At 43.0% G+C, this 12743-nt stretch overlaps 1 protein-coding gene across 1 annotated transcript in view; it reads left to right on the top strand.

The window, feature by feature from the left end:
* The window catches only part of mymk (myomaker, myoblast fusion factor), a 34279-nt gene extending 23589 nt beyond the window's left edge, over positions 1-10690 (top strand). The window contains exons 4-5 of the mRNA XM_060841171.1: positions 7632-7748; positions 10443-10690. Coding sequence (XP_060697154.1) covers positions 7632-7748; positions 10443-10586 — 261 coding nt within the window. The 3' untranslated portion in view covers positions 10587-10690. The remainder of the gene's footprint in view (positions 1-7631; positions 7749-10442) is intronic.
* Positions 10691-12743: the final 2053 nt, after the last annotated feature.

Raw genomic sequence — 12743 nt, 5'->3', positions numbered from 1 at the left:
GGTTGGTGAGATAGTTAATGTATTAGTTTTAATTGTCCAAAGTTCCCAACATTCAGGGAAGATTCCTTTCAATTTAAAGTTAACGCATGTAATTTACGCTGTATGACTCAAAAAAAAGTTTAAAAAAAAGCATTGAAGGGAGAGAAAAAGACAAGAATCTTCAGCGTGTTAGCTTGATATCTGTCACCGGGAAAATGTTAGAACCTAATCTAACATAAGCTAAAGCAGGGGACTTAAAAATTCTACGTTAATAGGTGGAGTCAACATGGTTTTGTGAAAGAGAAATTTAACCAATTTATTGGAGTTCTTTGAGGAAGTAATGTATGCTGTGAATAAAAGGAAACAGGTGTATGAACTAATCTTCAATTTCCAGATTTTGACAAGGTGTCACATCAGAAATTATTGCAGAAAATAAACCCTCTGCACTGGGGTAACGTTTTGGCATGGATAGATGATTTGTAGTAAATAGGAAACCGAACAGGCATAAATGGAAAATTTTACGGTTGAAAAGAAGTAACGAGCAGTGAGTCACTGGGTCAGCGCCAGAGTCTCAATTGTTACATTTTATATAAATGACGTGGCCTGAAGATATGGTTGCTAAATTTGTTAATGATGCAAAAAAAATCTGGGTTCCAAGAAGGTGGTGGAGTAGGACTTTTCAGCCGAAACTCATCCACTCCGTTCGTTTGTTTTTCTTTTTTTCCCTTTTATTTTCTTTTTCTCCAACATCCTGAACTCTCAGCCTCAGCATGGGCTCAAATACAAAGGTAAAGAGGTTCTACGTCAGCTATACAGGGCATTGGTGACATAATGACTGGGATACCATAGCAATTACAGAATCATGGCTCAGAGATGGGCAGGAGAAAGTGAGGTCTGCAGATGCTGGAGATCAGAGCTGAAAATGTGTTGCTGGAAAAGCGCAGCAGGTCAGGCAGCATCCAAGGAACAGGAAATTCGGCGTTTCGGGCATAAGCCCTTCTTCAGGAATGGCTTCCTGAAGAAGGGCTTATGCCCGAAACGTCGAATTTCCTGTTCCTTGGATGCTGCCTGCCCTGCTGCGCTTTTCCAGCAACACATTTTCAGCTCAGAGATGGGCAGGACTGGCAGCTTCATGTTCCAGGATAGAAATGCTCCAGAAAGGATAAAAAAGGGAGGCAAGAGAGGAGGGGGAGTGGCATTTTTGATAAGGGATAACATTACAGCTGTGCTGAGGGAGGATATTCCCAGAAATACACACAGGGAAGTTGTTTGGGTGGAACTGAGAAATAAGGAAGCGATGATCACCTTATTGGCATTGTATTATAGACCCCCCAATAGTCAGAGGGAAATTGAGAAACAAACTTGTAAGGAGATCTTAGCTATCTGTAAGAATACTAGGGTGATTATGGTAGGGGATTTTAATTTTCCAAACATAGACTGGGACTGCCGTAGTGTTAAGGGTTGAGATGGAGAGGAATTTGTTAAGTGTGTCCAAGACAATTTTCTGACTCAGTATGCGGATGTATCTACTAGAGAAGGTGCAAAACTTGACTTACTCTTGGGAAATAAGGCAGGGCTGGTGACTGAGGTGTCAGTGGGGGAGCACTTTGGGGCCAGCAACCATTATTCTATTAGATTTAAAATAATTATGGAAAGGACAGACTAGATCTAAAAGTTGAAGTTCTAAACTGAAAAAAGGCCAAATTTTGACGGTATTAGGCAAGAACTTTGAAAGCTGATTGGGGACAGATGTTCACAGGTAAAGGGATGGCTGGAAAATGGGAAGCCTTCAGAAATGAGATAACAAGAATCCAGAGAAAGTATATTCCTGTCAGGGTGAAAGGGAAGGCTGGTAGGTATAGGGAATGCTAGATGACTAAAGAAATTGAGGGTTTGGTTAAGAAAAAGAAGGAAGGATATGTAAGGTATAGACAGGATAGATCGAGTGAATCCTTAGAAGAGTATAAAGGAAGTAGAAGTATACTTAAGAGGGAAATCAGGAGGGCAAAATGAAGACATGAGATAGCTCTGGCAAATAGAATTAAGGAGAATCCAAAGAGTTTTACAAATACATTAAGGACAAAAGGGTAACTAAGGAGAGAATAGACTTGCAGAATGTTTCAGAGAACACCTCTGGGACACCAGGACCAACCAACCCAACCACCCTGTGGCTCAACACTTCAACTCCCCCTCCCACTCCACCAAGGACATGCAGGTCCTTGGACTCCTCCACCGCCAGACCATAACAACATGACGGCTGGAGGAAGAGCGTCTCATCTTCCGCCTAGGCACCCTCCAACCACAAGGGATGAACTCAGATTTCTCCAGTTTCCTCATTTCCCCTTCCCCCACCTTGTCTCAGTCCCAACCCTCGAACTCAGCACCGCCCTCCTAACCTGCAATCTTCTTCCTGACCTCTCCGCCCCCACCCCACTCCGGCCTATCACCCTCACCTTGACCTCCTTCCACCTATCACATCTCCATCGCCCCTCCCCCTAGTCCCTCTTCCCTACCTTTTATCTTAGCCCGCTTGGCACACTTTCCTCATTCCTGAAGAAGGGATCATGCCCGAGACGTCGATTCTTCTGCTCCTTGGATGCTGCCTGACCTGCTGCGCTTTTCCACCAACACATTTTCAGCTCTGATCTCCAGCATCTGCAGTCCTCACTTTCTCCCAGAGAATAGGGCCCCTCAAAGATCAGCAAGGCATCCTTTGTGTGGAGCCACAGAAAATGGGGGAGATACTAAATGCGTATTTTGCATCAGTATTTACTGTGGGAAAGGAAATGGAAGATATAGACTGTAGGGAAATAGATGGTGACATCTTGCAAAATGTCCAGATTACAGAGGAGAAAATGCTGGATGTCTTGAAACAGGTAAAGGTGGATAAATCCCCAGGACCTGATCAGGTGTACATTTGAACTGTGTGGGAGGAGTGATTGCTGGGCTTCGTGCTGAGACATTTGTATCATCGATAGTCCCAGGTGAGGTGCCAAAAGACTGGAGGTTGGCAAATGTGGTGCCACTGTTTAAGAATGGCAGTAAAGGCAAGCCAGGGAATTATAGACTGGTGAGCCTGACCTCGGTGGTGGGCAAGTTGTTGGAGGGAATCCTGAGGGACAGGATGTACATGTATTTGGAAAGGCAAGGACTGATTAGGGATAGTCAACATGGCTTTGTGCGTGGGAAATCATGTCTCACAAACTTGATTGAAGTTTTGAAGAAGTAACAAAGAAGATTGATGAGGGCAGAGCAGTAGATGGACTTCAGTAAGGCATTCAACAAGGTTCCCCATGGGAGACTGATTAGCAAGGTTAAATCTCATGGAATACAGGGCGAACTAGCCATTTGGATACAGAACTGGCTCAAAGGTACAAGACAGAGGGTGGTGGTGGAGGGTTGTTTTTCAGACTGGAGGCCTGTGACCAGTGGAGTGCCCCAAGGATCGGTGCTGGGCCCTCTACCTTTTGTCATTTACATAAATGATTTGCATGCGAGCATAAGAGGTACAGTTAGTAAGTTTGCAGATGACACCAAAATTGGAGGTGTAGTGGACAGCGAAAAGGGTTACCTCAGATTACAACAGGATCTTGACCAGATGGGCCAATCGGCTGAGATGTGCCAGATGGAGTTTAATTCAGATAAATGCAAGGTGCTGCATTTTGGGAAAGCAAATCTTAGCAGGACTTAGACACTTAATGGTAAGGTCCTAGGGAGTGTTGCTAAACAATGTGACCTTGGAGTGCAGATTCATAGCTCCTTGAAAGTGGAGTCGCAGATAGATAGGATAGTGAAGAAGGTGTTTAGCATGCTTTCCTTTATTGGTCAGAGTATTGAGTACAGGAGTTAGGAGGTCATGTTGCGGCCGTACAGGACATTGGTTAGGCCACTGTTGGAATATTGGGTGCAATTCTGGTCTCCTTCCTATTGGAAAGATGTTGTGAAACATGAAAGGGTTCAGAAAAGATTTACAAGGATGTTGCCAGGGTTGGAGAATTTGACCTACAGGGAGAGGCTGAACAGGCTGGGGCTGTTTTCCCTGGAGCGTCAGAGGCTGAGGGGAGACCTTATAGAGGTTTAAAACATTATGAAGGGCATGGATACGGTAAATAGGCAAAGTCTTTTCCCTGGTGTCGGGGAGTCCAGAACTGGAGGACATAGGTTTAGGGTGAGAGGAGAAAGATGTAAAAGGGACCTAAGGGGCAACTTTTTCACGCAGAGGGTGGTACGTGTATGGAATGAGCTGCCAGAGAATGTGGTGGAGGCTGATACAATTGCAACATTTAAGAGGCATTTGGACGGATATATGAATAGGAAGGGTTTGGAGGGATATGGGTTGGGTGCTGGCAGGTGGGACTAGATTGGGTTGGGATATCTGGTCGGCATGGACGGGTTGGACTAAAGGGTCTGTTTCCATGCCGTACATCACTATGACTGTATGAGTACTGTGTAGAGTATTGCTTTCCTTATTTAATGAAGGATGTATATGTATTGGGGGAACCAGTTCAGAGATTATTCACTAGGTTAATACTTGGAATGAACAGGTGGTGTTTGGAGGATAGGTTGGGCAGGCTGTATCTGCTAAAATGTAGATGTGTAAAGAACCAACTGGATGAAACATATAAAATATTGAGGGACCTTGACATGGTTAATGTAAAGAGGATGGTTCCTTTTGTTAGTTAGAGGGTCATTGTTAAAAATAACCGGTCAACTGTTTACGACAAAGGTGAAGGAAGTTGTTTTCTCACACTGGGTCTTAAGTCTTTGGATCTTTGTTCCTCAAAAGCCAGTGGAAACCAAATCTTTGAATATTTTAAAGTGGAGGTAAATAGATTCTTGATTAAGAAGGGCTTGTGAAAGGTTGTGGGATGTGGAAGGTAGGTAGGTGGAAATGTGGAGTAATGACATCATTCATGATCTTATCAAATGGTGGAACAGGCTCGAGGGGCTGAATGGTCTACAGTTCCTAATTCATGTGTTTGTATGTTAGTGGCAAGTAACATTCATATCACGTCAATGCCAGGCAATGACTACCATCAACAACAGAGAATCATCCATCACCACTTGATGTTCAAAGGCATGCTGTCATTGAATCGCCCACTATCAACATCCTGGAGTTATCATTGACCAGAAACTAAACGTCACCAGCCTTATATCCCACCGTGATAGATGAATACAAATCTGGAATTTAGAGTTTAATGACAACCATGTTTTCAATTGTCGGAAAAACCCATCTATTTCACTAATGTCTTTTAGGGAAGGAAACTGTCATTCTTATCTGGTCTGACCTACACGTGACTCCAGACCCACCGCAATGTTACTGACTCTTAAACGCCTTCTGAGAATTGGGATAGGCAATAAATGGTGGCCTAGCCTGTGATGCCCCCATCCTGTGATACTTTTTTTTAAGTATTTAAATTCGGTGAGTTTTGAGAAGATTTGTAGCTCAGGTTGAGGTTCTGGATGTAGGTTTGCTCCCAAAGAAACCCAAACATCTAAATAGAAAGCAGAAATCATGTACACTGCGTTGCCTGAGGCCCACTGAAGATGTTACCTAGTAAGGTGACGAAACGTCTGGGAATGAACCTCCCAGATCAGCGAGCAATCCATATAAATTCGGTGATTACGAGAATAGGTCAGAAGTTAGGAATTCTGCGGTGGGGAACTTATTTCCTATCTCTTGAATGCCGGTCCACTATCTAGAAAGCATAAGTCATAAGTTGATGGGAACAGCTCCTCCTTGCCTGGATGAGTGCAGCTCCAACAACACTCAAGAAGCTTGATACCATCCAGAACAAACAGTCCACTGATTGTAAGCACATCTAACACTTTCGATATTCACTCCTTCACCACCAACAGTGTGTACCACTGCATTAACCCAACCAGGATCTTTTGTCAGCACTTTCCAAACGCACATCCTCTCCCACCGTGAAGGAGAAGGTCACCAGATGCTTGGAAAAGCCACCAGCTGCAAGTTTCCCTTCAAGCCATAACCCATGCTGATTTGGAACTATATTGTTGTTCCTTCCATGTTTCTGGGTCAAAATCTTGGAGCTCCCTTCCTAACATTATTGTGGGTGCCTCCAAAGCTCAAGGACTGCAGTATTTTCGGAGCTAGCCCACTACCATTGTCTCTAGGGTAATTAGGTAATAAATGCTTCCTTAGTTCATGATGTCTATATCCTGTAAATGAAATTGAAACAATTAGCACAGGTATACTTAAGGGGAATCTGGATAAGAATGGGGAAAAAGAGATTAGAGATTATGCTGACAGGGCTAGTTGAGGAAGAATGGGAGGGAGCTCACGTGGAGAATAAATGGCAATATAGCAGGGTTATACTGAATGTGTCACCCTTGCGCCATATTGTGGGTAATTCTTACTTTCCTCATAGATGATCCTTAATTCACCAAGATTGCCGAGTGTGCTGTAATCACTGCCCTAGAAAGTATGGTCAATGAAATGCATATACTGGTTATGATGTGGGGTAAACACTCCTGCTTATTTTAACCCAGCAACACAGAAAAGATTTATCCCATGTAGCAATCTGTGAAAATTCAATAGGCCAAGAACTAGTTAAAGTAAAAGTAACAACTTTATTTCTTAAAGTATAACAGGGAATAATTAACCAAAAAGTCTTTCCAACTCCTTTCTCTAATCTATCTTTTAACCTCCCTTCTATAATACTAGTCCAATAAAACTCTCGATTAAGATTTACAAAACAAAACTTCTTATCTCTTAGTGGGTGGCACGGTGGCACAGTGGTTAGCACTGCTGCCTCACAGCGCCAGAGACCCGGATTCAATTCCTGTCTCAGGCGACTCTCTGTGTGGAGTTTGCACATTCTCCCCGTGTCTGCGTGGGTTTCCTCCGGGTGCTCCGGTTTCTTCCCCCAATCCAAAAATGTGCATGTTAGGTGAATTGACCATGCTAACTTGCCCGTAGTGTTAAGTGAAGGGGTAAATGTAGGGCAATGGGTCTGGGTGGGTTATGCTTCGGCAGGTTGGTGTGGACTTGTTGGGCTGAAGGGCCTGTTTCCACACTGTAAGTAATCTAATCTAATCTAAAAAAAGCCAGGCAGCTTTTGGTCCTTCTCTGTATTCCTCTCTTCTTCTTCTTCTTCTTGGGGATTTTACTTTACAGGTTACTGATCGATAAAGGTACCTTTAAGAGAGCTATTCTCTGGGCAGTTGCAGATGTCATTGGCTTGGCAGTTCCTATCCCAATTGTTTAACTTTCCCTGGGCTTATACCCCCAAAGCATCGGATTGTGTCACTGGCTTTTAAGATTGTCAATATACTCAATTCAAACTTGATTGGAGGTGGGTATTTTGGGATATGATTTAAGCTGATTGGCTGAATTTGAATTTGTTTTTGTTTCCAGACAACCAGCTAATCACGTTGTTTGACCAAATGTCACACTATATCTTTTTTTCAGAACAGGTGGTGCTGTCAGGTAGTTTTTGCTAGCTTTTAACTCTCTGAAAGGTACAGTACACCCACATCTTCATAACATACTACATAGGACAAATTATATGTTCAAGTGTGAAATTAGGGAGACACCTTGTAATTGTTCAATAGAAAGTTGTTGTCATAAGAGGTAATATTTAAGTATGAACAATGTTGCTGAATAACAACTGCTTTTAATTGGACAGGTGAAGAAGATGAAAGACCAAAAAGGCCTTTACCCTGATAAGAGCATTTACACACAACAGATTGGCCCTGGCTTCTGCTTTGGGGCACTTGCCTTGATGTTGCGATTTTTCTTTGAGGTATAGTTGTGTCATTCTTGTTTGTGTATTTGTTATCTTACGACAGTCAAACAGTTGGAAATGCATCTTATCTCTTCATTCTGAAATGTTTCAGAAGTATCTTTTACTTACGTTACTTATGACGTGGAGATGCTGGTGGTTGGACTGGGAGGGACAAAGTTAAAAATCACACAACACCAGAATATAGTTCAACAGGCTAATTTGGAAGCAGCAGCTTCCTTCATCAGGTGGTTTGGAGGTTAACGTCAGGCTGACAGACTTTATAGCCAAAGGAGCCCAGTGTCCTGGAGATGTGATACAGTAAGCAGTCTTAGATTAAAACTTTCATCTTTTTTAATGAGATATGCTGGTTTCTGTTCTTTGATATGTAAATCCCAGAAATTCTTTTACATTACATTCTCAAGGTAGCTTAGCTTTTTAAACAATAGGTGTGAAGTCTGTCTGTGTCCCAATGCCATATCAGACTGACAAACCTTCTGGATAGTTTTACAGAGTTTTACATGGATTCATGCAGTTTTTGAGCAAAATGAAATGTAATTCTGCAAAAACATATTCACCCCATAAACTTATATTGAGAGGGTGTGTGTGTGTTTAGTGCAGGGGTCACCTGTGGTGTGACATAAACCCAAGGTCCCGGTTGAGGCCGTTCTGCTGAGCTGCTCTGCATTTTTGCTTGACCCGAAGTCCACCTTGGAGTATGGTCACCCAAAGGTCTAAGGCCTAATGGTCTAATGTTCCAGACCGCTGAAGTGTTCCCTAACTGGGAGGAACGCTCCTGTCTGGTGATTGTTGTGAGCGTCCATTCATCTGTTGTCATAGCAACTGTTTGGTTTCACCAATGTACCATGCCTCAGGGCAGCCTTGCCTGCAGCATATCAGGGATCCACAGAGGAGTAACCAAAGAAGGGGTCGACTTGGAGGCCGCTGCCCTAGGCTTGACATGAATGCTCAAACCGTCAAGAAATATGTGAATACCAGATTCATCAGCCACACCCACAAGGTAGAGCAAAACATCACCCAATTACAATGCAGTGCCATCCAGGTTCTCCAAACCAATCGCAACATCACCATGAAACCAGCACAAAAAGGAGGAGCCATTGTCATTCAGAATAGAACAGATTACTGCAAGGAAGTGTATCGACAACTGAACAACCAGGAACACTACAGGCAACTACCAGCTGATCCGACCAAAGAACACACCCATGAACTAAAACATTGATCAGGACTTTTGATCTAATCCTTCAGAGTTCCCTATGCGCCCTCATCCCACGTACTTTTCAAGCATCTATTGCTTTCCAAAGATACACAAACCAACACATCAGGATGTCCCATTGTATCAGGCAATGGGACCCTATGTGAGAACCTCCCAGGCTATGTCGAAGCCATTTGAAGCCCATTGTACAGATGACCCCCAGCTTCTGCCTCGACACTACAGATTTCTTACAGAAGCCCAACAACCACGGACCAGACGAACTGGGAACATTCCTCGTCACAATGGACGTGTCAGCACTCTATGTCAGCACTCTATATCAGCATCCCCCATGATGACCGCATCAGGGCAACAGGCTCAGTACTCAGTACCAACAACTGCCAATCTCTGAGCACTGTGCTACTACTCGTCTGCTTCTTCCTCGACCACAATGTTTTCACCTTTGACAACCAGTTCTTCATCCAGACACACAGAATGGCCATGGGGACCAAGTTTGCACCCAGTATGCCAACACCTTCATGCACAAGTTTGAACAAGACTTCTTTTCTGCACAGGATCTCCAACCATCACTGTACACTAGAGGCATTACAGGTTACAATGAGTGGTCTCAGGAAGTAGTAATAGGCTAACACATTTGTTGACAGTAATTATTGTTTGATGTTTGCAAAGGCTTTGCCTTGTGGCATTTATCACAATGATTTCTGATCGTTTTAGCAGTTCATGTAGGGGTGCCAGCAAGGTTGCCAGGTTCAGGATGAATTTCCCATGGTAATTTATGAGACCTGTAAGAGACCTCAACTCCATTATGTTCCTTGGAGTTGCAGCCCTTTTTGTGGCCTTCATCTTCTTTTCAATAAAGTTTGATCTTGTTAATCTTATATCCAAGGTATGTTACCTTGTTTATCTGGAACATACATTTATCCCTTTTAGTCTGACAACATTTGCAGAAAAATGTTGCAAAACATCCTCCACACTCTCCAAATGTGCCTTTGCAGTTGCCCAGAATGCCATTCTGTGCAACCTTTGGAGGACATTCTCCATCACCCTTTCAACAAGACAAGCCGAAGACACCCCAAAAGGCAAGCAAGTGTAATTGTACTATCCTTTGTGACAGTTTAAAGGGATGTACATCTGGACATCATCTCAGGCTCCAGGAGATCAGGTTGGCTCATATTCAATTTGGAAAACATGTTGTCCCCAGCCACTTGTGCACACAAGTATTCTGTACATGGCACAGGTTACCTGTCTAAGCTAGAAGATCTGTTGACCGTCAATTTGTAATCCCATTGTAACCTTGGGTATATCCCATTTGATGGACCAAAAGATTTCCTTCTGTGTTGTTTCATGATTCTGTGAAATACAATGTTAATAAATATATGTTATTGTTGATACATTGAGCAAAATGAACTATTCAGTAATGATTTAAATGTAAAATTGAGAAATAAGCATGTGGTAATTTATGCAAGTTTTTTTTCTGTTTCTAGGATTGGGATTACAGTTATGTACACAGCTTCTACCACTGCAGTCTGGCAGCCTCCTTCATCTTACTTCTCCCAAAGATCAACCCACAAGCAGGAAATGGAGGAACTCCAGTAAAATTAAGTTGTTGCACACTCTGCTGTGTCTGAAAGAGATGATGGCTTCTACTGTTAATCCAGAAACTCAGCAAATGTTCTGGAGATCTGTGTTCAAATCCCGCCTTGGCAGATGGCAGAATTTGCATTCAATAAAAAAAATTGCAGTTAAGAATCTGCTGACCACAAAACCATTATTGATTGTCAGAAAGACCCATCTGGCACACTGATGTCCTTCAGGGAAGGAGATCTGCTATCTTCATCTGGTTTGCCTTATGTGTGACTCCAGACCCACAGCAATGTGGTTGACTCAACTGCCCTCTGAAATAGCCCAGCAAGTCACTCAGTTGTATTAATTGCTACAAAGTCTCAACAAAGAAATTAAACTGGATGAACCACCCGGCATCGATCTAGCCACCGTAAAGGACAACAGCAGCAGCATGTAAGCTGCAGCAGTTCAAGAAGTCAGCTCACCACCACCTTCTCAAGGGCAGCTAGGAATAAACAAAAAGAGACTGAATCTGTCTTTGATCCTAGCCGTATATTTCTACATTGCATCCATGAAACAATTGTTCCTTATGCCATGATACTGTAAATGCACTGCATAATATGATAAAACAAGGGGTGACTTTCATATCTCCAATCAGATTTGATAGGTTCAGAAAACCCTTTTTGATGTATTAGCTATTAGGTAAGGATATAAAACATAGAACATTACAGCGCAGGACAGGCCCTTCGGCCCTCAATGTTGCACCGACCTGTGACACCAATCTGAAGCCCATCCCACCTACACTATCCCATTTTTGTCCATATGTCTATCCAATGACCATTTAAATTTCCTTAAAATTGGTGAGTCTACTACTGTTACAGGCATTCCATGCCCCTACTACTCTCTGAGTAAAGGAACTACCTCTGACATATGTCCTATATCTATCACCCCTCAATTTAAAGCTATGCCTCCTCATGCAAGCCATCAACATTTGAGGAAAAAGCTTCGCACTGTCCACCCAATCTAACTCTCTGATTATCTTATATGTCTCAATTAAGACACCTCTCAACTTTCTTCTCTCCAACGAAAACAGCCTCAAGTCCCTCAGCCTTTCCTCATTAGACCTTCTCTCCATACCACCTAGCATCCTAATAAATCTCCTCTCAACCCTTTGCAAAGCTTCCACGTCCTTCCTATAATGTATTGACCAGAACTGTACGCAACACTCCAAGTGCGGATGTGCCAGAGTTTTGTACAGCTGCAACTGCAGTCTTCATGGTTCTGAAACTCAATCCCTCTACTAATAAAAGCTAACATATCATATGCCTTCTTAACAACCCTATCAAACTGGGTGGCAACTTTCAGGGATCTATGTACAAGGACATCAAGATCCCTCTGCTCATCTATATTACCAAGAATCTTACCAGTAGCCCAGTACTCTTCATTCCTGTTGGTCCTTTCAAAGTGAATCACCACAAACTTTTCAATATTAAATTCCATTTGTCGCCTTTCAGCCCAGCACTATAACCTACAACATCCTTCTGCACTATCCACGACTCTACCGACCTTAGTGTGATCCACTAATTTACTAACCAATCCTTCTACATCCTCATCCAGGTCATTTATAAAAATGACAAACAGCAGTGGACCCAAAACACATCCTCGAGGTATACCACTAGCAACTAAACTCCAGGATGAACATTTCCCATAAATCACCACCTTCTGTCTTCTTTTAGCTGGCCAATTTCTGATCCAGTTTTGAGAAGACTTGTAGCTCAGATTGAGGTTCTGGATGTAGGCTTGCTCACTGAACTGGAAGGTTCATTTTCAGATGTTTCATCACCCTACGCGGTAACATCTTCAGTGAGCCTCCAAATGAAGCACTGGTGGTGTAGACTGCTTTCTACTTACATGTTTGAGTTTCCTTGGGTTGGCGATGTCATTTCCTGTTCTTTTTGTCTGAGGGTAGTAGATGGGATCCAAGTCAATGTGTTTGTTGAACGGGTTCCGGTTAGAATGCCATGCTTGTAGGAATTCTCTGCATGTCTTTGTTTGGCTTGTCCTAGGATGGATGTGTTATTGTGGTTCTGCTCGCCGAGCTGGAAGTTTTTGCTGCAAACGTTTCGTTCCCTGGCTAGGGAACATCATCAGTGCTGTTGGAGCCTCGTGTGAAGCGCTGCTTTGATGTTTCTTCCAGTATTTATATTGGTTTGTTCTTGCCG

The sequence above is a fragment of the Hemiscyllium ocellatum genome, chromosome 21 (genome assembly GCF_020745735.1).
Source record: "Hemiscyllium ocellatum isolate sHemOce1 chromosome 21, sHemOce1.pat.X.cur, whole genome shotgun sequence".
NCBI classification, from domain to species: Eukaryota; Metazoa; Chordata; class Chondrichthyes; order Orectolobiformes; family Hemiscylliidae; genus Hemiscyllium; species Hemiscyllium ocellatum.
The sequence above is the reverse complement of the archived record's forward strand: the minus strand, read 5'-3'. Positions and strand labels throughout refer to the sequence as shown.